The sequence below is a fragment of the Rhincodon typus genome, chromosome 7, assembly GCF_021869965.1.
Source record: "Rhincodon typus isolate 14 chromosome 7, sRhiTyp1.1, whole genome shotgun sequence".
NCBI classification, from domain to species: domain Eukaryota; kingdom Metazoa; phylum Chordata; class Chondrichthyes; order Orectolobiformes; family Rhincodontidae; genus Rhincodon; species Rhincodon typus.
In genome coordinates this window covers 17,726,763-17,741,097 of record NC_063338.1, presented here as the reverse complement: position 1 = coordinate 17,741,097, position 14,335 = coordinate 17,726,763, and the positions used below count along the sequence as shown (strand labels likewise).

Below are 14,335 nucleotides of genomic sequence, written 5' to 3'. Positions count from 1 at the left end.
AGGAATTCCCACGCTTGTCTCTGTTTGGCTTGTCCTAGGAACCTGATTTTGTCCCAATCGAACTGGTGGTTCTCCTTGTCTGTGTGTATGGAGATTAGTGAGTATTGGCCGTGTCTTTTTGTTGCGCTTTGGTGTTCATGTATTCTCGTAGCTAGTTGCCTTCCTGTCTGTCTAATGTAATGTTTGTCACAGTCCTTGCATGGAATCTTGTAGATTACGTTGGTTCTGTCCATAGTGGGTAAGGGATCTTTGGTTCTTGTTAGCAGTTGGCGTAGGGTTGATGTAGGTTTGTGTGCTACTCTGATGCCCAGTGGCCGTAGGAGTCTAGTGGTCTGTTCAGATACGTTCTTGATGGACAGTAACATGACAAGTGTGTTGGGGCGTACTGTACCTTCCTGTTATTGTCTCTGTGATAGGCATCGTCGGACCCAGCTGTTCGAGTATCCATTGTCTTTAAATACTTGGTGGAGGTATTCTGCTTCATTTTGGCATAGTTCTGGGTTGCTGCAGTGTGTTGTGATTCGTTTGAACAGTGTTTTTACGCAATTCTGTTTGTGGATGTTAGGGTCGTTACTGTTGAAATTTAGGACTTGATCTGTGTATGTGGCCTTTCTGTATACTTTGGTCAGAAGTTCCCCGTTGGTCCTGCGTTCTACCATTACGTCCAGGAATGGGAGCTTTTTGTTCTTTTCTTCTTCTCTGGTGAATTTGATGCCGGTGAAAATGTTGTTTATAAGTGGTGTGTTTCTTCTCGATCAGTCCATTTGTTGATGACGGAAGTGTCATCCACATATCAGACTCATAGTTTGGGTTGGATCTGTGGAAGGACTGTGCTTTTCAGTCTCTGCATCACTGCTTCTGCTATTAGTCCAGAGATGTGTGACCCCATTGTTGTCCTGTTGATTTGTTTGTAGATCTGGCCATTAAAGGTAAAGTGGGTCGTGAGGCGTAGGTCCAGTAATTTTGGCATGTTGTCTGTGCAGATGATGTTACTCAGGTCCGGTTCTTTCAGTAGCGTTGCTAGTGTTTCTCTTTCTAGTGGTATGTCAATTGATGTGAATAAGGCGGTAACGTAAAAGGACACCATGGTCTCGTCTTTGTCTATTCTTATGTCTTTGGGGATTTTGAAGAAATCCTGGGGTGAGTGGATTGAGTGGAGTGACTTGCTGACGAGGTGCTTTAGTCTTCGTTGTAACTCTTTGGCTAACCTATGTGTTGGTGTGCCTGGGAGGGAGACTGTGGGTCTGAGGGGTACTTCCAGTTTGTGTACCTTTGGGAGGCTGTAGAATCGGGGGTGTTTGTCCCTTCGGGTTTCATTTTTAGGCAGCCTGCTTTGTTGATTTGCCTGGTCTGTCTTTTTAGTGTGTAGATGGTTTTATTTTCCAGTTGCAGTGTCGAGTCTGTTTCCACTTGTCGGTATGTATTTGTGTCCACTAGTAGCGTCTGTGCTTTAGAGAGGTAGGCTCGTTTGTTAATTATTACTGTCATGCACTCTCTGTCCGCTGGTAGGATTATGATGTTTTTGTCTTTTTTCAGTCCTTCTAGGGCCTTCCTTTCTGATGTGTTGAGAGTGTTAAGTGTGGCTAGGAATTCTGTCTTGTTAGCATCTCTGTGGTTGTAATTGAGTCCACATATTAGTACCGCTTTCTCTGTGTCTGTTAGTTTTCTGTCAGAAAGGTTTCTTATCCAAGTGTCTGATCTTTGGCTCTCGTTTTGGTGGGTTTATTTGTCTAGTTTTTCTTGTAGGATTTGTCTTTTCTTGGTTTTGGTTTTTTTGTTGACTGATGTTAATCCCTCGCTCTAAGTCTGTTGTCCACTGTAGGTTGGTTGTGTCTAGGTATAGGGATTTTTGGCGCAAAACCTCCTTGTCATATCTGTGGAGCTGGTTGTGGGTTTGGTTAATAATTACCTTCACCATTCTGTGGCCATTGTGCTCTGCTGTTCTATGTGCCTGTGGGTCGTTGATGGAAGTTTTGTCATCGGAGGCTGCACTGATGATGTTACCCAGCAGGCTAATGAAACGTCTGCAAACCAACGAACCAGCTCAGCGAGTGAACCAACCACAGCATCCACAACCCGAGCTACAAGTCTACTCAAGAACCTTAGACATCTCTGTGTTTGTTTCATATTTCCAACATCTGTAGTATTTTGTCTTTGTCTGACCCTTGAGTTGACCAGTCTTCATACAAAGAATAAACTGATGTTAGAAGTAAATTTCCCTTTTATTGGTTCAAATATCGTTCTCAATTGTGCTGCACACTCTACTGAAAGATTTTTTTTCCCAGATTTACCTTTTCCATTCCTGAACTATCTTGAAGTTACTGTCAGACCACTTCCACACCATCTTTTCTCGAGTATAGAAACTCAGAATTACTCCAGTTTTTTTTTCCAATATAGCTGAGTTGCCTCTGCAGTCAGATTCAGCTTATGTCCTTTCTCTACACTGACTCCAACCTTTTTCAGTATTTCATGGTTATTCAGGAGTAGATTCAGTTCTCAAGGTACTTTGGTCACAACATTCCGCACTTCAAAAAGGATTTTCTCTGATTTGGTAATATAGTTTAACATTTTAATTCATTTGTTGTTTGATGCTCAGCATTGGTTAGACATGTTGAGTGTTGCATCTACAAAGATTATTTGTTCTCTTTGAGCTTCCTAGTTTTCTAATTCACCTCCATCTGTGGACTAAGCGTTATCTTTTTTCCCTCCCCATGTACAGAATTTTACAATTTTTTACATCAGATTTCATCCCCACACTCATTTTGTATGATTCATTATGATTTAAAAATAGCCCTCTTAATTTGACTAATTTGTGCTGTTTCCTGAATCTTATACTAATGTAAATTTGAAACAGTGGTGGTCCGAGCATCAGAGAATGCCTCTCATTATTGCTATCCCATTAGACAGAATTTACTCAAATTAGTAAAATACTTCTGTCTATCCACTTGCTAATTTCTTATTTATTGTATTTAATAAATATCTCCATTGTCAAACATGGGTGGCACGGTGGCTCAGCGGTTAGCACTGCTGCCTCACAGCGCCAGGCACCTGGGTTTGATTCCACCCTCGGATGACTGTCTGTGTGGAGTTTGCACATTCTGGTGGGTTTCCTCTGGTGCTCCAGTTTCATCCCACAGTCCAAAGATGTGCAGGTTAGGTGGGTTGGCCGTGGGAAATACAGGGTTACAGAGCTAGGGTAGGGGGTGGGTCTGAGTGGACTCAATGAGCCAAATGGCCTGCTTTCACACAGTAGGGATTCTGTGATTCTAACTCTGTCAAATACCTTTTTACAAATCATTGTACAAAATAATATGGGGTTCTTCTATGTGCACCTGCGTGCAGTGGTTCAGAATAGCCAAGGAAGCTGCTGTGACAGCTCCTGCTACATTCAGATTTTTTCTTCTTTCTGCTGGATTATTGTTATATCATAGTCCTCAAGTTGACTTCTGACATTTCATTCCATCATTTTACGTGGATTAAAGCAAGATTGAAGACAGTAGCAGTCTCAAGAACCCGTTTGAGTATTAGACAATTAAACCATTTCCAGTTTATTTCTTCCCACCAGTCAACCTTCCCACCATTAATGCCTCACAGTCTACTCCCTAATCTGTTACTATTCTGCTATGGATACCATCTATCCCTTAGGATTTATTAACATGAACCCAATTTTGACTTCCATCTCATTTATAAAGCAGTTAATTTTTCTTGCAATGCACTATAAATACCTTCCCTTATTGAATACCTGGGAGAAGGTCATTTCGAATATTTACTGTTTTATGCTGAACTGCTTCTTCCATGCCCCTTGTATTGGCTTTAAAAGTCCACCCAGTCGGTATGCTCCCCCGCTCCATCAACATGTCAGTTAGCAGTATTCAGTCCATTGCCACGTGTCAGTGTCACTTCACTTTCAGGACCTTCTCCTCCCTTCTCCACCTCCAGGACAAGATCAGTCTGCCGGACGCTCCAGTGTTGGTTTTGGCACAGAGCAGACTGTAGAAGTCGGATCTAAAGAACAGAACTGTAATTTTTATGGACTTAATTTCTTGGAAAGGTGTAAAAACACCTTTTCTGAGAATAAAACAAGGGACATTCTCATATCAAATTTACTCTTTTGATTTGATTTATTATTGTTACATGTACTGAGGTACAGTGAAAAGTATTGTATTGCATGCTAACCAGACAAATCATTGCTTACTTAAGTACGTCAGGGTAATAGAACAGAATGCAGAAAATAGTGTTGCAGCTACAGAGAAGGTGCAGAGAAAGATCAACTCCAAAAATGAGAGGCCCGATCATAAGTCTGATAACAGCAGGTAAGAAGCTGTTCTTAAATTTGTTGGTATGCGTTTTCAAACTTTTGTATCTTCTGCCCGAGGGACGAGGATGGAAGAGAGTATTTCCAAGGTGGGAGGGGTCTTTGATTATATTTGCTGCTTTCCCGAGGCAGCAGAAAGTGTAGACAGAGTCAGTGGAAGGAAAGCTGGTTTTTGTGATGGACCGGGCTGTGGTTGCAATTCTCTGTAATTTCTTGCAATCTTGGGCAGAGCCGTTGCCATATCAAACTGTGGTGCCTCTGGATAGGATGCTTTCTATGGTGCATCTATAAAAATTGGTAACAGTCATTGTGAACATGGCAAATTTCCTTAGCCTTCTGAGGAACTGGAGGCATTGGTGTGCTATCTTGACTGTAGCATTGATGCGAGTGGACGAGGATAGATCATTGGTGATATATACTCCTAGGAACTTGAAGCTCCTGACCACCTCCACCTCAGGACCATTGATGCAGACAGGGACGTGTCCCCCACTCCGGTACCTGAATTCAATGACCAGCTTCTTCATTTTGCTGACATTGAGGGAGAGATTGTTGTCTTTACACCATGCCACTAAGCTGTCTATCTTGTTCCTGTACTCTGTCCCGTCATTGTTTGAGATCTGACCCACTATGGTGGTGTCATTAGCAAATTTGTAAGTGGAGTTGGAGCTGAATCTGGCCATGCGGTCATGCGTATGTAAAGAGTATAGTGAGGGGCTGAGTACGCAGCCTTGCAGGGTACCGGTGTCAAGGATTATTGTGGAGGAGGTGTTGTCGCCTGTCCTTACTGATTGTGGTCTGTGGGTCAGGAAATCCAGGATCCAGTTGCAGAGTAGGGAGCAGAGTCCTAGGTCTCGGAGCTTGGAGGTGAGTTTTGTTGGAACTATGGTGTTGAAGGTGAAGCGAATGTCAATAAATAGGAGGCTGACATAGGTGTCCTTGCTATTTAGCTGGGTGTAGGGCCAGGGAGATGGCGTCTGCCGTGAAACTACTGTGACAGTAAGCGAATTGTAGTGTATCGAGGTAATCTGGGAGGCTGGAGTTAATGTGTGCCATTACTAACCTCTGGAAGCACTTCATAATGATGGATGTCAGAGCCAATAGGCTGATATTTCAATGCAGCACAAAGGAAATGCTGTATTATGGTTGGTGCAATTCTTTATTAAAATTAGGCACTGTTCACCTCTGTGTTCCACTTTCTAATAACCTGAACTTATCCAGCACTCTTGCTTGGATTCAATTTTGAACCAATGGGAGAAGAATTTGCGGGGCTGCAAAGAAGACACAAGACTGTGGGACTAACTAAATTGTCCTTGCAAAGAGATAGAACAGGCATAACAGCATCTTTTGGTGCTGTAATGATTGAAGTCCTATCAGCCATAACCATTGGCCTTGCTAACTGACAATGGCTGCTGGGGCCCCAGTGTCTTGCATTTAAAATACAACATGTCTGTAACTTGGTCCACCTAGTAACTGCCGCTAAACCCTTCCAATTTCCTTCTATAAATTATGCTATTGGTTTACATTACCACATTCCTACTAGCAAAATGTGTCACCTCACACTTCACTGCATTAACGTTCAACTCCTATTTGAGACTATGTCATCAGTCTCTGTCCTCCTGAAATCAGTTTGATGGGGAGTGTACAGAAGCTTTGCTCTGTATCTTACCCCATGCTGCAGGACCAAACCAAGGATATTGGTAATGCATCCAAAATCTGACATTATCTTGTCTGTGACAGAACCAATTAATTGTAATGGACTTGGCATCAATTATTACAATACTCTATGCCCTTAGTTATATAGCACAAGAAAGTTGGGTAATTCATAAAAACAACAATGCCTAACAAAAATGTTTCAACTTAGAGATAAGTGCTCTGCAAATAAATCAAAACTTTTCACTCAAGGCCGGAAAAATAGGATTTTTACAGTTTTATCAATTCCATCTCCTATTGTCTGAAACCACGTTTCTATGAAACCAATTCTTTTATACCTTTACCAAATAATATATGGTTCTCTGCAGTTTTATCCTCCTGTAATGCTTCACCTGACATTTCTCTGGATTAAATCTCCTGATCATTATCCTGTGGATTTAAGTATGTTTAATTAGCAGCAGTATTGGTGAAGATGCATATAGATTTTAAATCATGTGAATGTCTGACACAAAGTATGTATTTTTACTGTTTTATGTTCCAGTATATAATCAAAGAACTGTTCTATTCAAATCTGACTTTTTGCTAGCGTTAAGATTGGTACCTTTATTCTTTATTCATTAACGGATGAGGGCGTCACTGGCTAGGCAGCTTTTATAGTCCATCCCTAATTGCCCTGAGGGCAGGTGAGAGTCAACCACATTGCTGTTGGTCTGGAATCACATGTAAGCCAGACCAGGTAAGGATGGCAGTTGCCTTCCCTAAAGGACATTAGTGTATCAGGTGACAATTGACAATGGATTCATAGTCATCATTCGATTCTTAATTCCAGATATTTTATTGAATTCAAATTCCACCATCTGCCATGGCAGGATTTGAACCCAGGTCCCCAGAATGTTATCTGGGTCTCTGGATTAACAGTCCAGCGATAATACCACTTAGGCCATCGCCTCCCTAAGACCACTGAGACTTTTTTGGATTTTTTGTGTTTTCAAATTCAATTTGTTAAAAAGTGCAAGAGAAGTATCTTGCATGTGATAATCAGAACAGTAAAGTTTGACATGATTGTCAATCCATTGTATTAAATATAGTTTAAAGAAAAATATTTACTGGAGAATATTAAGCAGATTCAAGGATCCGTGAATGAATGATGCACATATTTACAGATATTGGACAATTCCTTAAGACTAATTCTTTAAGGAGGTAACAAAGTTAGACAAAGGAAAGTCAGTGGATGTGATCTATTTGGATTTCCAGAGGCCTTTGACAAGGTGCCACACAGAAGGCTGCTAAAGAAATTAAGAACCCGTGATGTTAGGTGCAAAGTATTGGCAGATGGACAAGAGTGGGGATGAAGGGGTCTTTTTCAGGCCAGTGACTAGTGGAACTCTGCACGAGTCAGTATTGGGACTACAACTATTCATGTTATACGTTAATGATCTAAACAAAGGAACTGAGAGCATTGTTGCAGTGTGCAGATGTCATAAAGATAGGTGGAGGGACAGATAGTATCGATGAGGCGGGAGGCTGCAGAAGGACTTGGACAAGCTGGGAGAGTGGGCAAAGAAGTGACAGATGGAATACCATGTGGGAAAGCATGAGGGTATGCACTTTGGTAGGAAGAAAAGAGGTGATCTTCCACACGGAAACCAAAGAACATTTGGCTTAAAAATCGCAATTGTGTGTGACATGATAGTGTCAAGGCACCAAGAGCTTCTGTAGTCACCTGACACCCACAAGTGATTATGTCTTTTTCTTTCAGTTTCCCCAAGACTTCTCAGAAGAGCAGGACGTGCAAGAATCAAATCGGTGAGCCTGACCCCAACGCCTGGAACTGAGGCGGCTGTACACCTTCCTTCCTTACAGACAGAGTTATGGAGCTGGGGACGAGGCAAAGAGGGCCAGCTAGGTCATGGAGATGTCCTTCCCAGGTAACAGGAGTTCAGTCATCTACGGATAAACCATGTCCTTGAACTAATGTTCGTTGTTTCCTGCCTTGTCACTTCTTCAAATAAACAATTGTATTTCAGACCACCTCGGTTCAATAAAAGGTATCCAAGCAGAGTGCCATATAATCCTAAGTGTGCCGGTGGCACAGTAAGTGCTCCAGGTTAGGCAGTAAGGTACAAAATTACATTGATTATCAAGAAATTAAATGATTGTGAAGACTGTGGTGCACTTGTTTAATGTTGGGAAATAAAATCATTGACTTTAAAGCCGAGTTTGATCACAAATATTGCTGAAGAGAGGCATGTTGTTGAAGCTTTTCATCTTGCACTCAGAACAAACCCAAGAATGTCCAATTTGAAAAGATTACAAACAACTATACAACAGTAAAAAAAAGGGGACGAATTGGTTGGCAAGGCCAACTAAAATTTGTCAAGGTGTTACCATGGAGAAAGCAACAGGGAAACTATAGGCCCCCCATGCTCCTGGGTTATTCAGAACAGACAAGGCTTGGATTTATTCTGTTTGTTTGCAGAAAACATGTCCTGGCATATCAATACCGGTTAGAGCCATTACAAGCTTGATTATCTTAAGTTTGATTTTAGTGTCGTAAATAGTACACTCAGGATTGTTCAAGTGCTGCTCAAACTTGCAATTACAGCAAACAGTGTGCATTTTGATTTTGGCTTTGCAAGGTATGGTTGAATATAGTCTTCCCTATTTTTATGCTCCATTCTCTTTGAAATATAGGTCAACATTTGATTGCCTTCCCTATTAACTGAGCTTGCATGCCAGCTTTTTGTGATTCATTTACAGGGAACCCCAAATCCCTCAGCGTTACAGCTTTCTCCGCTTAAATAATATTTTTAAATGTTCTCCCCATCCTTGTGTCTTCTTCCTCCTGTTATTTCTGATCTCCACCATCCAGTACTAACAGAGGTACTGCCTGCCTTTTTGAACAATCACATACCCTTGAATATTTAGTTCCCATTTTTGTAAACCATGTCTCTGTAATACCAATACGACCATTCACATTAACCCTTATTTGTGCTGTTAACTCATTTACTTTCTGAGTACTTTGTGCACTCAAGCAAAGAGCCATTAATTCTACCTCTTGCAATTCTTTTCCCCTTTGAGCCTATTTGCTGATTTTTTTCTTGTTTGTTTGTTTATACACAGTATTTAGTGTAAAGGCCTTTGTACAACTCTTGTTATTCGATCTGCCAGAACACTGGTCCCAGCATGGTTTAAGTGAAGTCTGTCACGCTGAAATACTTCCTTTCTACACCAGTACTGGCATTGGTGCTCCATGATCTGAAACCTATTCACCCACACCAACTTTGGACCCATGCATTTATCTCCTTGTCTTTAGTTGCCCAATGCCAGTCTGTCCTAAAACTGAATGACTGACTGCCAACTTCTGCAAAACAAAAGCCAACAAATGAAACCAAAGGAACCTCTCTAAGCTCCACAACTCACCTTCATGGCACCATGACATATTTTAGGATGTGCCACTATAGACATGCCAGATAACCATGTTACTTTTGAAACCACCAAATGTTTTGATTTCATTTTGGGATCCACATGAATAAGCCGTATCTCTAATGGAATTAATGACCCACTACTCCTGACTTGCTGATTCAGCCATTAAACTCTCTTATTTGAAAAGATGCTTTTATCTTCTTTGATTTAAGAAATAATAACAATTTAAATCTTTTGTTGATTAAATTGCAGACCACCAGCCTCAACCAAAAGCCCTCTGTTGGTCATTGTGTTTTCTCCCTTCAAATGCTGACCTTATTCAGTTAGCATTTTGAGCGATAATTACCCTAGGTGTATGTGAGTTACACCTACTCTGAGAGTTAATTGTAAGATAATTAGAAACAAATGATTCCCAAGTTATACCTCTAAAAACACATTAATTATGGAATATGATATCTTAAATAATTGAGGGAACTATGTCCTTTGAAGGGGGAGACCAGAACAAAGGCACTAACCTTAAAATTAAGGCGAGGCCATTCAAGGATGATGTTTGGACGCAATTCTGACAAATCAAACGGAAGTCTGGAACTCTCAAAAAAACAGTTGAGTCTGGTCAATTGAAACTTTTAAAAATGGAGGTGGATGTTTTTGTTGGGCAAGGTATCAAGGGATTTGGAACGAAGGCAGGTACAGATACAGATCAGAAAAATCTAACCATGTGATTGAATAGGCTTAGAGGGCTGAGTGGTCTCAACCTGTGCTCACCAGCGGTGCAGTTTTGATCTTACTTAAAGGCATTAGAAAGTATTCGGAGAAGGATCATTGACTGATCTGGAATGGCGGTGTCATTAGGAAAGCTTATAAAGGCTAGGCCTGTTTCCATTAGAGTTATGAATGAAAGTCATATTGAGGTATAAAAAAGATCCTGAGGGGATTTGACAAGGTGGATGCTCAAAGGACTTTTCATCTTGTGGGAGAGGATTAGAGGGATTCTGTTTTAAACTAAGAGGTCTTTCATTGAAGAGGGAGATGAGTATTATTTTCTCTCAGAAGAGTCAAGTCTTTGGAACCCTTCCCCAGAGTGGGTGAAGGCAGAATCATTAAATATTTTTAAAACGGAGGTAGATAGATTCTTTACATGCAAGGAAGTCAAGGGCATGATTGCTTTGAAAAGCAGAATAAGTTCAAATGGCTAAACGGCATTCTGTTCCCAATTTGTATGTTCCGGAGTTCAACTGTCTGCAGGTCTGCAGTTTGGATCCGAAAGGTGCCGACCTCAGATTCTTATCTGAAGCTAATGGACTGTGTACAGCTATGGCTGATGTCCACCAAGGCTGCAGATTCCTTTGCAGGTTCTACTGTCAGAAAGCGCCCGAGTAGATATTCATTAAGGAGAGGATCAGCCTTAGCAGAGAGGCAGTCTGTAGTTATATACTCTGTTGACATTCACTGTGCTTCTTGGTGAGGAAGCATAGGGTGACTAGGATCTGTAGGACTGTATCTAGGTTGTTCCCTTAAGTTTCAAAAACTTTTGCATTTATGCTTGAAGAACTAAGTCCTATGCACCCAGAATAGCCTTTCTTTTTATTGAATCATAATCCATCAAAATAGTTTCTGACAGTGATGCATAATTCACATGTGCTCTATCTGCCCAGCCTGATGCATGGACAGTTTCCAGTTTTCCTTCAGTCACTCCATTTATTTTGTTCCTTTTTCAAACAACGTAAAGGTTGTCTGCATGCCCTTTTCCTCAAATTTCAGTAGGGTCTATAGGAATTTAAACATTTCCTACCGGACTTCAGGTTATGACTAGGCTTTCCTCATCAGAATCATCTCTGTACCAGAGGCCTCTTTTTATAATTGCAGCCTTCAACTGATACTGTCACTTCAACTCCTACACTTTATTCCTTTATCTCCCCTGAACTCCAGTTCCAGCCTCTTAAATGGTCTCTTTTACTGTTTCCATTGCCTGAAGTTCACTTTCTTTTTGTTCAAGTTCCAGGTCTTTCAAGTTCCGATTCCCTTTCATGTTTTTTAAAATCTCCTTTTCTATTTTAAGCTGCTTTAATTATACATTGAATTCTTGCAAACTCAAATGATTCACCAGTTGGTTTGCCTTATTCCGGTCACTTCCACCAATCTCAGACACTCTGCCAGTGTGTTAATTATCTCTGCATTCTTTGGAAGGAAATTCCATCCCCAAATCCTTTGTCAATTTTATTAGCTAACCGTTAGTCAACTATTGTAAATCAATCAGGGCTACTCCATCTTGAAGAAAGTTTTAGCTGCTTCTGATGCCATCATTTTTTAAAATTGGAAAATTATCTGGCCTATTACCCTTTATGAATTACCATAAGTCCATGTTGAATTTCACATCTGCATCCAAAACATCCCATAGCAAGCCCCCAAAGCTTTGTTCTGGCCCTGGCAGGAGAAGTGAGCTGGACATCAATTCTCAGCACTCCACGAGCTGAATAAAAAGTTGAAATGGCTTACTTAAGTCACCAAAATGGTCAATTTGTTTCTCTTTATTACTGCTAACCGGAACAAAAGTAAACTCATTAATGCAAACTTATTCTTCAGAGTTATAATGGGCAGTTGGGGGGGGGATTGTGGTAACAGCAAAAAGCGGGGAGAAAACACAGCAAAAGTGAAAAAAAAACAAACAGCCCTGTACGCAAATTCAGATGACAAAAAAAAGCTTGATTTCTAACAGTTCATTTGAATTGCTGTTGATGAGATTTGATTGCTGACAGTTGGAGAATGATGGAAAATCTTCAGACTAGATATTAAACTTATCTGAGGAACAGTTAGGTGTCATGACATTTGAAACTTTAACAGGGTTTTCAAACTATTTCACAAAAATAGAATTCATTGTTTTCAGCTCCAAGCTCTGACTCTTTACTGATAGAGATTAGGCTGGATGGAAGGGAGAGGAGGACTGCACTCTTGTGAATTCTTCAACTACTGATCACAACTTCTAAGTGTGTACTGAAAAAAAACTTCCTCAGTCCAGAGACAGTTGCTGGGCAATGACAGCACAGATCCGTTAGGGTTTCCCTGGTCTGTTTCTTCAATGATCAAAACAATAAAACACTACCCTTCTCTCTCTAAAAACTTTGCTGGACACTGCTTTTCAAAGTCACATTTTTTTTGTGAACAGCAGATAAACTATAGTCTCATTTAACCTTTTCACTTTCCAGTTCCAATCAATCACATGATAAATTATTTTCAACACGGCAATGTCCAAACATGTCCATGTTCCAATTCTCATAAGCCACAAATACGTGCATTCCCAACACTTCATGGTCACTGGGTCAAAGTCCCAGAAACTCTCTCTCTGACAGCATGATGGACTGTAGCAGATCATGCACCAAATGGACTGTAGCAGATCATGATGGCATCTCACCATCACCCTCAAGGGCAGCTAGGCATGGGCAATAAATGCTAGCCTAGGCATTGACATTTGTTCAAGAAACAAAAAAAAAGGGAATTAGCATCGGACATTGTGGTATTGGTTCTGCAATGGAGTGCCCCGCTTTGAAAGGTAGGTGCGGACATGAGTTAAAGCACATAAGCGTGGCTCTCCCTGAGGTGAACAAGCTTTGATAGTCCTTCCTGGTTTATGACAATCCTTCATAACAAAACAATTTTCTCTGCAAATTCTCTCTTTGGAATGGTGTCCTTTCCCAGTCTTTGCTGTTTTTGTTTCCTTTTATTCTCAAAGTGGACGTACAGACAAATAGGAGATGGCAAGAACTGCAGATGGTGGAGTCAGAGTCAATACAGTGTGGAGATGGAGGAAGACAGCAGGTCAGGCAATATCAGGGGAGCAGGAAAGTCGACAGTTCAGGTCGGGACTCAACCGGCGACTTTCCCACTCCTCTGGTACTGCCAGACCTGCTGCGTCCCTCCAACTCCATATTGTATTGACTTCTGACAAATAGGCTTTGTCCAGTTATTTTCTCAAACTGCTCCTGATCTCCCTCTCAGAAGGATACCTACCACTGCTCAGCAGCCTGATTCTAATAGTTCACTATTGGTGACTCTACCTTCAGCAGCCTGGTTTGGAGCTCTGGCATATCCTTGCAAAACTTCTCTGCCTTCTTATCTCCTTTCAATGCTCCTTGAAACTTACCTCTCCAGCCTAATATGGCATGTGTTAAACTTTTTTTGATCATTCTCCTGTGAACCACCTTGACTTAAAAACAACTATAAATACAAGTTGCTGTTGTAATTTTGTTTTAAAATCCTGCACTTCCAAACCCAGAAACATCTCGATCACTTGTAAAATTTCAAACAACAGCTCCATCTGAGTCAATCTGACCAGCAACGGTTCCAGTTGGCCTGAATGGTATTGCACTATATCGAGTAGACCTTGCTTCCGTCATAAGCACCAAAGTGGGGATGTACTCTGATAATTGCATAACGCTGAGCACCATTTGCAACTGCTCAGATACTGAAGCAGTCCATGTTCAAATGCAACAGGATCTGGACAATATCCAGGCTTGGGTTGACAAGTGGCAAGTAGTACTCCCATCACACAAATGCCAGGAACTGACCATCCCCAATAAGAGATAATCTAACCATCACTACTTGACATCCCATGGTTTACATCCTGGGAATTATCATTGGTGAGAAACTCAACTGGACTCACCACATAAACACAGTGGCTACAAGACCAGGTCAGAGACTTGGAATACTGTAGCAAGTAATTCACCTCCTGACTCCCCAAAGCCTGTCTATCATTTATAAGGCACAAGTCAGGAGTGTAATGGAATACTCCTCACTTGCCTGGATGAGTGCAGCCCCAACAACACTTAAGAAGCTTGACACCATCCAGGACAAAGGAGCCCGCTTGGTTGGCACTACATCCACAAGCATCCACTCCCTCCACCACTGATGATCAGTAGCAGCATTTACAAGGTACACTGTAGAAATTCA

General features: G+C 41.2%; 1 protein-coding gene across 5 annotated transcripts in view; it reads left to right on the top strand.

Moving 5' to 3' along the window:
• Positions 1-14,335, top strand: part of als2b (alsin Rho guanine nucleotide exchange factor ALS2 b) — a 109,531-nt gene that overhangs the window by 14,039 nt on the left and 81,157 nt on the right. For all 5 annotated transcript variants that reach the window (XM_048598926.1, XM_048598924.1, XM_048598925.1 and 2 more), the window contains exon 5: positions 7,725-7,893. In XM_048598926.1, coding sequence (XP_048454883.1) covers positions 7,725-7,893 — 169 coding nt within the window. The remainder of the gene's footprint in view (positions 1-7,724; positions 7,894-14,335) is intronic.